Source organism: Falco cherrug, chromosome 8 (assembly GCF_023634085.1).
Source record: "Falco cherrug isolate bFalChe1 chromosome 8, bFalChe1.pri, whole genome shotgun sequence".
Classification (NCBI taxonomy): domain Eukaryota; kingdom Metazoa; phylum Chordata; class Aves; order Falconiformes; family Falconidae; genus Falco; species Falco cherrug.
Genome location: NC_073704.1, coordinates 23,261,996 through 23,275,981, shown reverse-complemented (window position 1 = coordinate 23,275,981; position 13,986 = coordinate 23,261,996). Strand labels below are relative to the sequence as shown.

General features: G+C 37.6%; 1 protein-coding gene across 5 annotated transcripts in view; it reads right to left on the bottom strand.

Moving 5' to 3' along the window:
* Positions 1 to 13,986, bottom strand: part of COBLL1 (cordon-bleu WH2 repeat protein like 1) — an 86,423-nt gene that overhangs the window by 13,527 nt on the left and 58,910 nt on the right. For all 5 annotated transcript variants that reach the window (XM_055718409.1, XM_055718411.1, XM_027810580.2 and 2 more), the window contains 4 exons: positions 13,687 to 13,781; positions 13,311 to 13,550; positions 4,548 to 4,692; positions 3,467 to 3,535 (listed from right to left, as the gene is read on the bottom strand). In XM_055718409.1, coding sequence (XP_055574384.1) covers positions 3,467 to 3,535; positions 4,548 to 4,692; positions 13,311 to 13,550; positions 13,687 to 13,781 — 549 coding nt within the window. The remainder of the gene's footprint in view (positions 1 to 3,466; positions 3,536 to 4,547; positions 4,693 to 13,310; positions 13,551 to 13,686; positions 13,782 to 13,986) is intronic.

Below are 13,986 nucleotides of genomic sequence, written 5' to 3'. Positions count from 1 at the left end.
AAATGGAAGCATTCTGGGGTTGCTATGGCTTTGTGCCCAGACCCTGCTGTCATCTCTGTCGCTCCTCCTCTGAAGAGGAGTTTAACAAAGGCCAGGTTGTACTTAAACCGATGGGATGGAAACTTAACATGTTGGTAGGAGACAGTCTTGCTACGTGTAAGTCTGTCCTTTGCTGTGCAAGAAACACTTCCAAGCTTCGGAGTAGACTAACCTGACCCACAAACACATAATACCAAACAAAACACACCCTCACAGTTTTTTCCAAAATGCTCTACTTCATTTGTCAGCATGATACCGGCCTTGCTTGGAGTTAATTTCATCTAGTTTTTCATCTGTTACTGGATCTCATTCCAGACCTGGGCCACCACTGCTGCAGCAGAATAAAGTCTGCATGCATTTGATACATAAGCAACACTTAACAGCCATCTTTCACTTACATCATGCAGTTAACTCCCCAGAGGAACAATTCAGGTTTTATGACTTGTTTCCAAACCCTCAGTTTAGTTTTTATATGCAACATATTGCTAGGAAGTACTGATGTCAATACTGGCTACATACAGTTGCCTTATTGCTTATATATGCTATATGTAAGTCTACATAAAATATAAATTGTGGTTTGTTTATGCATAAATTATTCTCTATGAACATTAGTCACAGAGTTTTAACTAGCCCTAAAAAGTATTGTTAAAAGCCTAGAGGATGACATTGTGAAGACGTACCTTGACATACCAACTACAAGGCTCCTTTGCCACGGCAAGAACACTCTTTGCCCAACAGAGAACAGGTTGACGCTGCTCTGCGAGCTGTTGTGCTTGTAAGCACCAGTCAGAAAGCCTGACTACATCATGCAAATCTGCCAGTCGTTTTGCTCTTGACACAACAGTCCTTAAAAAGGTTCTTAAGAGATACTGTAACCAAGACTATATCAAGGGATTTGTTTGACTGGAAATTATTTAAAAATCTGCAATTTTTTTTAAACAACATTTCACCCTCTTTCCTAGAAAAACGACTGAGCTTTAATTAAACTTTGGGAAGGGGGAAAAAATCATAATTGAGAAAATAAATTGTTGTTTATAATCCCAAATGTTCAAATTAATTCTCTGTCAATGTTTAATCTAGTAGATGCATGCCTTCAAACCACTTTTGTCAAGGTACAGGTTGTTTTAACACCATGGGAAAACTGTCATTTCACAGCAGAAATATTGCCTCTTTCAAATTATATAGCATAATTCCACTTAACGTATATATGTCTTTTAGCTATGCACTACTTAAGACACCAAACTGAATGTTTGCAATGGTTCATTATAGGGCAGAAGGCAACTTTTCTTGATTATTTGATAAAGTAGCAACAACACATAACAGAACTCCTTTGGGAATGCCAGTCACAGCTGAGCAAAAAATCACAACACTTCTCGATGCCTCACAATCAAAGCAGTAACAACCCAAATGGAGGAAAGCACTACTGAGTTTGTGAAGTTAAAATTATGTCCAACTTAGCAACTAAAGAGATTTTGAATTGGTTTATCCTTTTAAAACAATACCCAAATGTGTGTAATTTTCAGACTACAAATAGGACAAGTGTACTGCAACTGATTTTGCTGCAGGTGAATATTGGTTCTCACAGCACAATGGGCTTTGCTAAAAGGACCCTTTATTCTAGGCCTCAGGACAGTTTCAGAGATGCCACCAGAGAGCAGCAGTATCCCATGAGAAAAAAAAAAAAAAAAAGAAAAAAAAAGGCAGTGAAGCTGTGCTATGTGACTTGTCTCTGCATTTAAAAAAAAAACCAAATGTATTGTACTAGGTCTTCAGCAAAGGACACTGCATGAAGACATCAGCAGCAGAACTACGGAATGAAGACTGGCATTAACTGCAGAGGTAAATCCCAGGGCTCAGTACAGACTGTTCTAACCCCAGTGAAGAAGATGACATTTTTCTATTTCTTTCTATTACAGCTTAAATTAAAATATTTAATTACAAAATTCAAACGCCTCAAGCAGAGTTTGCTAAACCTATGGAAAAGCAAAGAAGCCATTTTTATGAAGTTCAGGGCTGTTTATCTATGCAGCAGTTGGACATTACAGTGATAGTAAACGCAGTTCTAGCATGGATGTACAATCTTAAGATAGAAACAAGCTCAAGAAAATAAAAAGAATCTTGATTTTAAATTGTAGCATGATCACTTTTGCTCATCAACTTAGACACCATCACATAAACACAGACTTCAACACAGAAAGTTAAATACTAACAAAAGTCACGACTATCCTCTTTCATCTGCTACAACAGCTAGGAAAAGGAAAGGTTACAGCATCATTATGTCTTCAGCCTTGGACTGCCCAGTATAAGTCAATACTTCCCATTTATTAAGTTATATGTTATTTCTATCAAAGTTATTTTTGGACCATTTATATAAACTACCCTAAATATAAACCAAGCCCAACTTTACAAATTATTTCCCCTTTGCCAGAGACATAGGACAGCAGGTGACTTTTTTAACTCTTGTTGTGGCACATTTGTGTTTTACCACTCCAAACAATTTGATTGGCATGCCAAATAAAACAGCTGGAAAACTACTTAAGAGCTCCTGTCAACTAGCAAGGAACTGAGTGTTTCGCCTCACATAATGCCAGTGGCATGCCACATCTATAGCGATTATGTATTTCATTCTTAGTGAAGAGTGATTTTTCTTTCCTTCTCTTTTTCATCATTGAAGAGTGATTTTTCCAGACTGTATCGCCAGTGATTATTTAAAAAGTTTTTACAAATTTTAGAATGCTCATAATGCCATATCTTGTATCCGAACCCTATAGTCTGATGCTAAAAAATGACTGTACTTTACAGCACAAACTGCATAAATTAAAAAAGTATTATGTTCAGCAGCTAAAGTCTTTCATTTTAAACAGCTATACTTTTATATAGCACATTTTTTCCGTAGCACCCAACAAATAATTTAAGGTATGAACTACCATTTATGCACGCAGGTTATATTTATAACTTGTGTTTTCAAAGGCTGTTCAGATGCAAACCAAAAGACAGACACAGATTCGCTCCTATCCCTTATCCCTAGGTTATGCAGCTCAAGGTCAGCACGAGGCAGGGTTCTGAAAACAAGACTGGGCTTTAGGCTTTTGAAAGGCTTGTTAAGAGGTATATTAAAAAAAAAAATCACATCACAGTAGTTCTGGCTTGTTCTTGTCTACAACTTGTGGGGGAGGGGAGAAAACAGGGATGTTTCTTTTATGAAATGTAAAGCACAGAGACCAATCCAAAATGTAGACAGCAAAGGTAAAACATCTGTGGTTTAGAAAGCCGTATTTGTACTTCAAAGGAAAAGTTAGCTGATCTGAAACATTAAAATTAGTTCTATGCTTATGACACACATCCATAGTATAGTAATTTATTACTATGAATTATCATAGCTTGCTATGAAGTAGATTTTGTCAATGCATTTGGAAAAGAAACCAACCTGTTTCAGACTGCATTTTGGTGGCTCTTTCTTCCACTTTAGCAGGGGCTGATTCTGTTGACTCTGTCACTGCAAAGTCAAGTAACAGGCTTTTTTATTGCTTCTCAATTTCTGTACCAACAAAAGTTCTAGATAAAACGTTAGACTTGTGATCTTATAGAGTTCTTCCAAAAATGCACCTTCTCTTAAGCATCTGGTGCATATTGTCACGCTTCTCAGATTATTTAATCTCAACTCCTAGGTATTTTTGAACCAGATAATTGAATTTTTGATCAAACGGAATTACAAAAGAACGATACAAAACATCCTTTAAAATTCTTCTTCTCAGTCCATTTCCTATTAAATCCTCTCTGATCCCAACCTTCTCTCCCCACCTCAAGCTGTCCACCTGATTAACACAAACACAGTCTTGTTATAGTTAACCTAATTATAACTAATTTGATAATTTCTGCTTTTTTCTGAGCTGCGTGCCCTCAAACCCGCCTACTTTCTCACACTTGTCGGAAAGTAACAGAAGATTGGCGAGTAGGATTTGTAAACACACTCAAGCGACTTGTAGCTGGGGTGTAGAAAAACACGCATACCGTACTAATGGTTGCTTAGACTTGTATCTTTGGGAAGTAGAACATCTGCGCTGAGCTAACACAGGCCTGTGATAGACCTGAGAGGCACCCTGTTGATCATGCTTGAGATTCCTGCCGTGGGAAAGATCAAAGCAGAGTGGTAAACCACACCTGGGTGAATTACAGGTGGCATGGCCAGCGCTCTGCAGCGCCTGCACCTGTGCCTCCGCGCCTCTGCCGGGGCACTGCTCCAGGGATCCCCCGGCTGGCCAGGTAACAAAAATAAATTTACTCTTTGCATTTCACCACTGGTTTTGTGGTTGCTCCTGCTTCCCGCTGACACACACACTACCTGAGCCAATCTCATAAAGTAGTCTTACTGTGCCTTACAACCTGAAGATGTTTGGCACACGTATTTTTACTTGAAGTTCTTATCTCATGAGCTGGTATTTCTTTCAAGTTTAGCCAAACTGCCATACTTTCTGCTGCCTCCCAATTAAACAGCATTAAAAGATTACCAGTCTCATTACAGCTTTCACTTTGATCTTCTGGTACTCTAGAGGGTGGTGAGGGTGCTTTGCGCTTCATCCTCCGCAGAGAGGAGTTGATGGAAGCTGTGTCACTGAGCGGCAGAGAACCTTTCCGTACTAATCCCAGAGGGGCCTAGGAAGGGAGATAGGGGAGGATGAAGATTATTAGAAATCAAAGAAAAACAGCAAAATAGTTCTAGTAATTACGCTCCAAAGGTATTTATAAAATACACTTGGGAAAGAGTGAATATATACCTATTACCCAACGTATTATGTTTCTCGTCTTAATTCCTCCAAGGAGTAGAGTTTTCAAGAAAAAAAAAAAAAAAAAATCAGTTGTTACACATAGTACAAAAGAGAATTTGAATTCTTTATGCCCAAAGGTTATTCTACAAACTCCAAACAATTCTTTTCTAAAAGTAGCTAAAAATTGTTGCGGAAAGAAGCTTCAACAACACCCCACTGCAATGACATGACACAATGTTTCCTTCTTCATTCCTTCAACAGCAGTCCTAATTAGGCTCTATAGATAATTACTGTGATTTTTGTTCCCTACTTTAAATACTTAAACTTTTATACACATTTTTTGAATGCCAGCCTTCAAAACTTATCTTGGAAAGTACAACTGTCTTAGAATCTTAATACTTACTGAAGTTAAATTGTAATAAGTTATAAAAATAATAATTATAGTACCTATTGATGTTGAAGTTCAACAATGTCCTCATTATTGTAGCAAAAGACAAAAAAAATTCCTAATTCAGAGATAATCAAAACCATTAAAAACTGGACAAAGGCTGCCTGCTGAAGACTTCATAGTTTTATGATACAGACATCCAATTTCATTTTAAATTGTTTTAAAAATACGTTCTGTTTCTCAAAAAGACAGTGGTTGTTAATTTGCCTGCCATTACTAACTGCAGTTTGCTTTATATGCTGAAGGAACCTTGCTTTTCCACACCTATTAAAATAATAATGTTCAGGATGCCAGCAATAAAGGACTGGATTTTGGCACCAGACACAGCTGACTTTCTGTAGTAATTCTGATCCCTATCACCTGTCTACTCGGCCATATAATAAAATCCTGCAGTGGCATTCATTTCTGGGTAAAAGGATCCACACAGCAACTGGATGTGGGGTCATCTTCAGAGAATTTCTCTCTGCTTCAATTAACCAGCCCACTTCAGAAAGAATACTGAGGAACAGAGATGGCACAAATACACCTACAAGTTTTTGTTTCACTGACCATCCTTTCAAAAACATCACTGATAACAGATTTGTTGACTGTGTCAATATCCACAGACTAAGATGCTTATCATTAGAAAGCTAACATTGAACAAATACCCATCCTACAGTAAGACAGCTTTTAAAGACCAAGAGCTAGAGTACTTGGTTGTACACAATAAAAAGTATAAAGAGAATTACTCACAAAAGGAAAGATACTGGCACCACATGTCTGTGAAGCAGTGTTTGGCAGCTCCTGTTAGACCTCAGTACAATACCAGAATGAATGAACTGGGATGGTGAAAACCATCCTCTGAGCTTCCCTAGGCGTACTGTCATCTGGTTTGTCCCACCTCACTGTCAGGTATGACAGATGCCTTAGATACTTCACTGTACTGTACAGTGCAACACCATCCAAAATGTTCACAAAATTCTACTACCAATTACTTTAATGCCAAAGCAACCAATTCAAACCTTCTGCAGCGAAGCAGGACTCAGGGTTTTAAGGAGACAAAACAAAGCACCAGGTGAAATGTTCTTTGAAAAGCAGCAAAGGATAGGGACATAGCACTCTACTTCTAATTAAAAAAAACTTGCATGCTTGAATAGTTTTTAAAGAAATCAGTTTCTAGATTAAAGCGTCACAGAACAAAAATCGCTTTATGCTTTTATAGCTTCTTACGGTTCCCAAATAATTCTAAAAATAATCATAATTTAAAAAATCAGCACCTGAATTTATGCAGGAGGAGATGTCAAATATAACATTATTTCCCCAAATTAGGCTTTTTTTTATTGTTAAATCGTTTTCCTCCTTGCTGTTGGGCAATTCTATTTTTTTCCTCTTCGGTAGCTGCTCATGAGGCTGCAGCCTCTCTGTTCTGCACAGAGACATGGTTTCTCTGTCCAAAGGTCTGCACCCTCATCTGCTTCACACAGGCTCCCTCAGCTGACTTAGCTGGCACAGAGCTCTGCGCATACTCGCTCAGCTAAACAGATGTCACCAGAGTTCCCTCCTGCACAGAAAGAGTATGTGTGTAGGGGGGAAATAATGTTCTCAGCATAAGAGCACAAATGCTACTAGAAGATTTCTATAAGCCTTTCTACTGCCCTTTGCATCCAAAGAAATAAACAATTTGCAAAGAGAGATTTCGAGAAAGTACTAAATGTTCCAGTTAAGGTTCAAGTGTTGAACAGATTTTCTCAGGAATTATTCAACATATGAATATTAAGAGCTTTCAAATCCTAACAAAGGCTGTAATGTGAAAATAGTACTTTAAACAGATGGAAAAAGATTAAAATAATGTTATTAAGACTTATCTGACAAAGTATTGGAATATACATCTGGGTGCTCATGTGTCACACCAACTGCCAGTGATAACCACTGTTTTATCAGTTACACTTAAATTAAAACTCATGTTAGCATCACTGAAGTAATTAATCATGCTCGTGCAGAAACACCAGTGAACTCTGTCGTAACTTCCACAACATATGCAGGAGTTCAACTTTTAATATTGTACACTCTCCTCATCCTGCAATAAGCAAGGGTGGATATGAAGCTTTTTAGCCTCAAATGTGTACTGATAAATTTGGCACCAAATCCCACATCGCCCCAAGCAGACACATAGAGGCCAGTGCTTCCCCAGATCCAGCCTCTGCAAGCAGTAGCAGACATGGTGCCTGGTCCTTCTTACAATTTCAAAAAGCAAAAGAAAGGTAATTCAGCCACGGTAATTTTGCAGCTGGAATGGAAGGGGGGGGAAAAGTATTTGGGAAAGAATGTAGTGGTAGTGGAGCATTTCAGCATGCTGGAAAGCGTACCTCACACCAAGGGTAACTATATACACATTTTCATATGACCAGTACCTACTTCTTTTGCTCCACAGATAACTAGATTTAACAGAAAATATACAGGCGACTGGGATAACAAAGCACACTGCTATCCATATTGCTAGTATTTCTTTCTTCCCTTTGTACAAGTATGTAGGTAAATGTATGTCCATGCAGTAACGGGGCAGGGAAAAACTGTATTTGCTCTTACAAAGATTAACGCAGTCAATTTCTATTACATGACTTAAGCTTCCCAAAATACTTAAATTTAGCCCAAGTACTACAGATGAAGTAATATCCCTCTGACCTATTCGAAAGAAAGGACATACAAAACACATTTCGAGAAACTCAGCTGGTGTTATTCTGTCCAAACACCCAATACTACTATTCTCTCCTATGATTTATCTACACACTTGCCAGTACAGAAGTAAATACAATAAGGAGACAAAGTTATGCATTTGCTATACTAAGAAGTGGATGCATACAGTGTTCACCACCAATTCTGAATCGTATCAGAATCACATCAAATGATCTTCATGCAAACTTCACCAAGAGCAAACAGGCAGTTCTGAGCATTTTCTTCTCCCAGGTAACCCTGGCTCTGTGCAAAACCTCCCTGATGTTCGTGGCGCTCACTGCATCATTGCCGAACTTCTTTCACCATCAAGTTTCAGGCAACTGAGCCTCTGGTGTAATTTCACAAGTATGGAACTCATCCCTCCCAGAAATCTTAACCAAGCTGTTCTGTGGCAGTGGCTAATAAGACCTTTTCAGACATACTTTAAAGTTTAGTTGCTTCCCATCCCTCCCCCATTCTCCCATCTTATCCATTTCTTTTCAGTGGAATAGACTGGAGATTTAAATTTCTTTAGAAGTTAAGGTTGTGTAAATAAAAGCAAGCTGTATTTCTAGAGTTGAGATCCATCATTTAAAACTTCAGTGTTTTCACTAGAAATCTCCACTTAATTGTTCCTACCCAAGCATAGCTTACGTACACTCCTTTACAATAACTGAAAACAGTGTAAGGAGACAAACAGCCATGGGATAAAATGAAGATATTGTAGTCTAGTTTTTATAAATAAAGCATTAGGAAGAAAATCAGCAATGGCATTTTGGACATAATCAAATACTTCTCTTTCTTTAAAAGAAAATTTCTTATAAAGAAGTGTTATTACTAGAAAATTGCATCCACTTGTATGAAAATTCTGAAGATACACATAGTGCATTATACAACAGCACTTTGCAAAAACCCTTGAGTCCTCTCTACTTGCAAGTGTATTTTAACTTGCTAGTTCTAAACATACTTCTCACAAGACCCATCATCTCACCCAAAATCAAAAGTGACAAATAAGTGAGCTATTTCGATATTAGACACCAACATGCTCATTTCCAATCTGGTTTAACACAGAAATTTGCTGGACAAACATTAACTATTTAGGCTTATGAGCCATCTTCTGAGTCTCCTATAGAATGAGCAAATCATGCTACATAATAGCTTGTAAAACCTACCCTTACATCCATTGCACCCCCTAAAAGTAGGAACATATCTCCAAAAATTAATGCTACAATCACTCTGAAAATGAGGCAAAAAAAATTCCAACCCTTGTACCATAATGTAACTGCTCATATAAAGGGAAAGCAGTTTCTTTTTTAAGAGAAAAGAAGTGGAGAAGCTGTAGGAGGTAAACATTAAAACCCTTCTTCATACTGTGAGAAACTGGACTACAATACACTGTGAATTTGAAGACAGACAACAGTGAGAACTTTGTTCCCTTAAAGTTGGCTCATTTCACTGTTGTCTGATGTTACTGCTTTGGTATGTTTCTATCAAAACCAGGCAAACAGTTTATCCAGGCAAAACTGACATTGCACTTTGTCTTCCTTGTGGATGTTACAAAAGAGATTTGTCTATAATAAGGCACATGCAGAAAGTCATCCTGGTCCATAGAAGAAATAAAGTATGTATCCAGTCTGCCAAATAAACTGAAGGGCAGGCTTCAGAATTTAGGCATTCTTAAAAGCAATACGAGTTGCAAGAAAACGCTTCTTGTAAGGCAAAAGCAGATAAAAAGTAACCCTTGGGGGAGGGGCAGAATTATCTCCTAAATTTTGTACATTAACTTAATGGGACACTGCAGTAACAGTGAAATTCCCAAGCATACTATATTTATCCCAGCAAACACACCATTCAGCCTGGTGAGCAACCCAAAAAAAGACTTTAAATCCTACTAAGCAGGATGCACATTTTCAACAGTGGGGAATATGAGAAACCAAATTCTTATATTGTTTACCATGAAATAACTGTGGTCTAGTGTGACCATTGTACTTGCCTCATTACTGAGAACTAACTTGGATTAAGTGAGTATAAATTGGTCACTTTGGGTTGAGAAACATTAATTCACATGATACAAATGAAAAAATGCTGTCCAACCATCAAAATTGACTTTATTTTACAATGCTTATGTATCACCTCAAATTCTATATTTATGATGCCAATTCTTTGAATAAAGACTGATTCTATGTATCTAAATAGTGCCCGATTTAATTTATGAAGATGCAATTCCTGTAAATGGCATTTTTATTTAAGTAACAATGTTTTACATTGTGCCTTGACTAGCACCTTGTTTTTAAAAGAACTGCCCTTTATTTTACAGTTAAGAGAAACCAGAAGTCCCAATAGCTAGATACACCTTTTTGCTTATTTTAGAGACTTCAGCAGAAACTCTGAGAAACAAGCTTCTGAATCTTTCCCTTGACAGTACTACTCATGCAGTGGTTGATCTCACAGCAAAAACAAGTATTTGTTGGTTTCTGTTAGTGATGGAGCCCTATCATATTTTTTCTGTTCTAATTACGTGCATACAGTTTTGAAAAATCAAGAGTCTGTTTCACCCACATGAAATAGAAACGTCTAATTTGGAAGGGACCTTTGAAGATCATTTGGTCCAATCTTCTGCTGAACACAAGGTCCTTGAAAAGGTTATTGCAGGAGCCTGTCAAGGTATGTCTCAAATATTTCTGGTGACGGAGCTTCTACCCACTTGAGTGATTTATTCCAGTGTTCAGCTGTTCTCACAGTGATGAGTTTTCCTTCTGTATCTGAATGGCATTTCCTCTGACAACTAGTGCCCATTGGTCCTCACCCTGTCACCATGCATCCAGGCAAAGCATATACCTGTACTTTCCCTGTAACACCTTCTAGGTGTAACACCTTCTAGGTGTCTAGAAAGACTGCAATTAGATCTGTTCTCTTTAAACATCATAATGGCCTTCCACTAGACTCTTGCCTGTTTTTAATCTCTACCTGGAACTGCAAAAACCAAATCTGGACATAGCAGTACAGCTGTGACCTAAAAAGTATTGAGTACACTGGATTCAAAGGGGATCACACACCCAGATTCCAGCCTGTACTGGTACTTGGGATTACTCCATACCAAGCAGACAATTTCACATGCATCTTTTTTAAACTTCATTCAGTTCCTCCCTACCACTGTCTCCCTGAATGGTGGATCTTCTGGTGTACCTCCCTCTCTGCTCAGTTTCGCGTCAGCTTCAAGTTTGTTGAGGGTGCATTCAATTCCATCATTTAGGTTGTTTATAAAGGTATTTAACAGTATTTGCCATACTACCAGCTCCTCAGGAACTCCACCTGACAACCAGTCCAACTTTGAGCCATTCATTAACCACCACCGTTTGAGTTGTTTAGCCAGCTTTTTGTCCTATCTTGTGGTTCATGGGTCTAGTCCATACTTTATTTTTTCAACAAAAATTTTTGTGGTAGACTGTGAAAAACACCGTGCTAAAATAAAGGTGGATGACCGCATCCTTTATCCTTGGACTTCTGCTTGCCGCTAACTTACAAAAGCCTTTCTTGTTATTCTTGACACCTCTTGCCACTTTGAGCTCCAGGCTTGCCTTTGCATTCCTAACAGCATCTCTGCATGTCAAAGAAGTATCAATGCATTTCTTTTTGGGAATTACTCTGTCCCCTTCCCATACCTCATATGCTTCTTTTTGCACTTGAGCTTTCTCAGAAGCATGTTCAAATGAGACTATTTATTTTTATTCCTACTCCTTTTCCCACTTAGGGGAATGGACCACTCCTGTGCTGCAGGAAGGATGTCTCTGAAAATATCTCAGTGCTCTTCCAAGCAGCAGCTTTATCCTCCAAGGAAGTCTCTCATAGGAACACTCCTCAGAGTTCCCTGATCAAGCTGAGCAGTATGTACTATGCAGTCCAAATTCATTCATTACATGGTATTTATTGGAAAGCAGGTACTAAAAAGACAAAGTATTTTATATGAATAAATAAAATTCAAAGCACAGAGCAAATATCAACCCACATTTAAGTCCCAAGCTCTGTTTTATCTGAAAAATCACTGTGCAATCAAATCGGAAACAGAAATAACCTTAAAAAACACATGTCAAAGGCTTCTAAGGGACGTGCACAAAGAAGCACAAAATAGAAAATACACACAGAAATATAACTTATTCTGGACTTCTGTCCTTTCTTTGTGAGCAATTCAACTTCAGTCAAATCACTTTAGATGAATAAGAAATGTCAGTACAAAATAATAAATCTAAGCAATTTTGTTGAGTGACAGATCCTAGCCCAGCAGTCATACATTACTGTTAGATATAATAGGATATTAATCATTTAAAGCATGTTGACATTAATAAATTATTTTCAAAAAAAGTTGAATTCAATTAAAAGACAAACATGATGAGGTAAAAAAAAGTTCTTCCCTCCCCAGGTCCCTTTTATTAAAATACAGAAAGAAACCTTTGTCTTCTTCAAATGATAAAGCTTTTCAGCAGGACACAATACACAAATTCAGAACTTCTGTTAAACAGTGCTCTCTTGTGGTTCCGTACATTAGTGAAAGAGTAAATAATTGTATAGTCAGTCTGAAATTTCTTGTCTCTGAGTCCAACACAAAATTAATCCCTCAGACTTGTATTTCATTTAGTTCTGCATTTTATTTTTCTAGCATGCCAATTACCTCACTAAAGACCACCTTTAGATACCGCACTCAAAGCAAAGCATGAAATAATAAAAAAATATAACAACAGTTTTAGCCTTGATCTTCAATTGGAATTCACAATTGACAATATGTGCAATATCGAGATAATACTTAATGCATCAATTCTCCCAAATTCTGTTGGCAGAATTTCTGCAATGCATAGGATATATAGGTTACTTAAATACGTAGTCCACATCTCATAGCTTCAATTAAACACGCACCCTTATTTGACTAAAATAAAATTCTTACTTTTGACTTTCTGGGAGCACAAGAATGTTGACTACTCCCCAAGACTTCCACCTTTTTCCAGTAATGTAAAGAACAAACTACTCATTATCCCATGTAAATATCAAAACATAATTACAAGGTAAAGCGAGACAATGTTCTCATATTTAAATACATAAGCTGTTCATCCAAAAGAAAAAAAGGTGCTCACAATACTGACTTATATAAGAAGTTGGTTTTACCTTTTCAAAATACGGCAGCTACTTTGGAGACAGGTTATAAAGTTTAAAAGGAACAAATCTTTCAATTTCCATAGTTATTTTCAAACTAAAATTTTTAAATGCAAGTACTATACTTTTATTTCCCATTTATTTCAAGCCTCAGCAGATACCGACAGGGTTATCAGGATTATTATGTCTAAACTTCTTAAGAAAGTGAAACAAATGTAACTAACCTGTTCGTTCCTATCAAGGCTGTTAGATTTCACAGTATCAGATGCTGGTCTGACTTGGGCTTGTCCAAGGTCCTGGGGAGCACTCTGAGAATTCGGCATAGGTGGCAAAGGAGCTCTCCGTTTCTTTGGCATTTCAGATGGCAGAGTGTTTGAATCATACTGCTTGCTAACAGTGTTAGATCTCGTGATAAATGTTGGCCTTGGCTTGCTCATCAATGGAGTTGCTGGGGCACTGGCAGCCTTGGGGTACAGGGAGAAGAAAGAAAAAACATCCACGTTACTTACACTTTCTGGAAAACAATCAACAGTATTGATTGCTCAATATAGTTCTATAATATAGTTCTAGAAGTTTTGCTTATACCAAATTACACCTTACTTGTTCTTTTTTCTTCTTGCTTCGTTGAAAAAAGCTGAAGAACCCTTTGTTTTCTTTCTCCTTCAGAACATCTAAGTTTTCAGATTGATAGGAGTCTGAAATAGAAGACAACAGTTCTACATGTTATTTACTGCACAGATTATTTCTCCTGCATTCTTACTATTTCACTGTCTGTCATAAGCTTCCTGGAAGGATATACAAAACACATCATAAATCACCTGCATCAACACTTTTTCTAAACACTGCAAAATGAACAGGTTTCCTACCACCCGTGGTCTTCCTGTCTTTCTCAGAACTCTG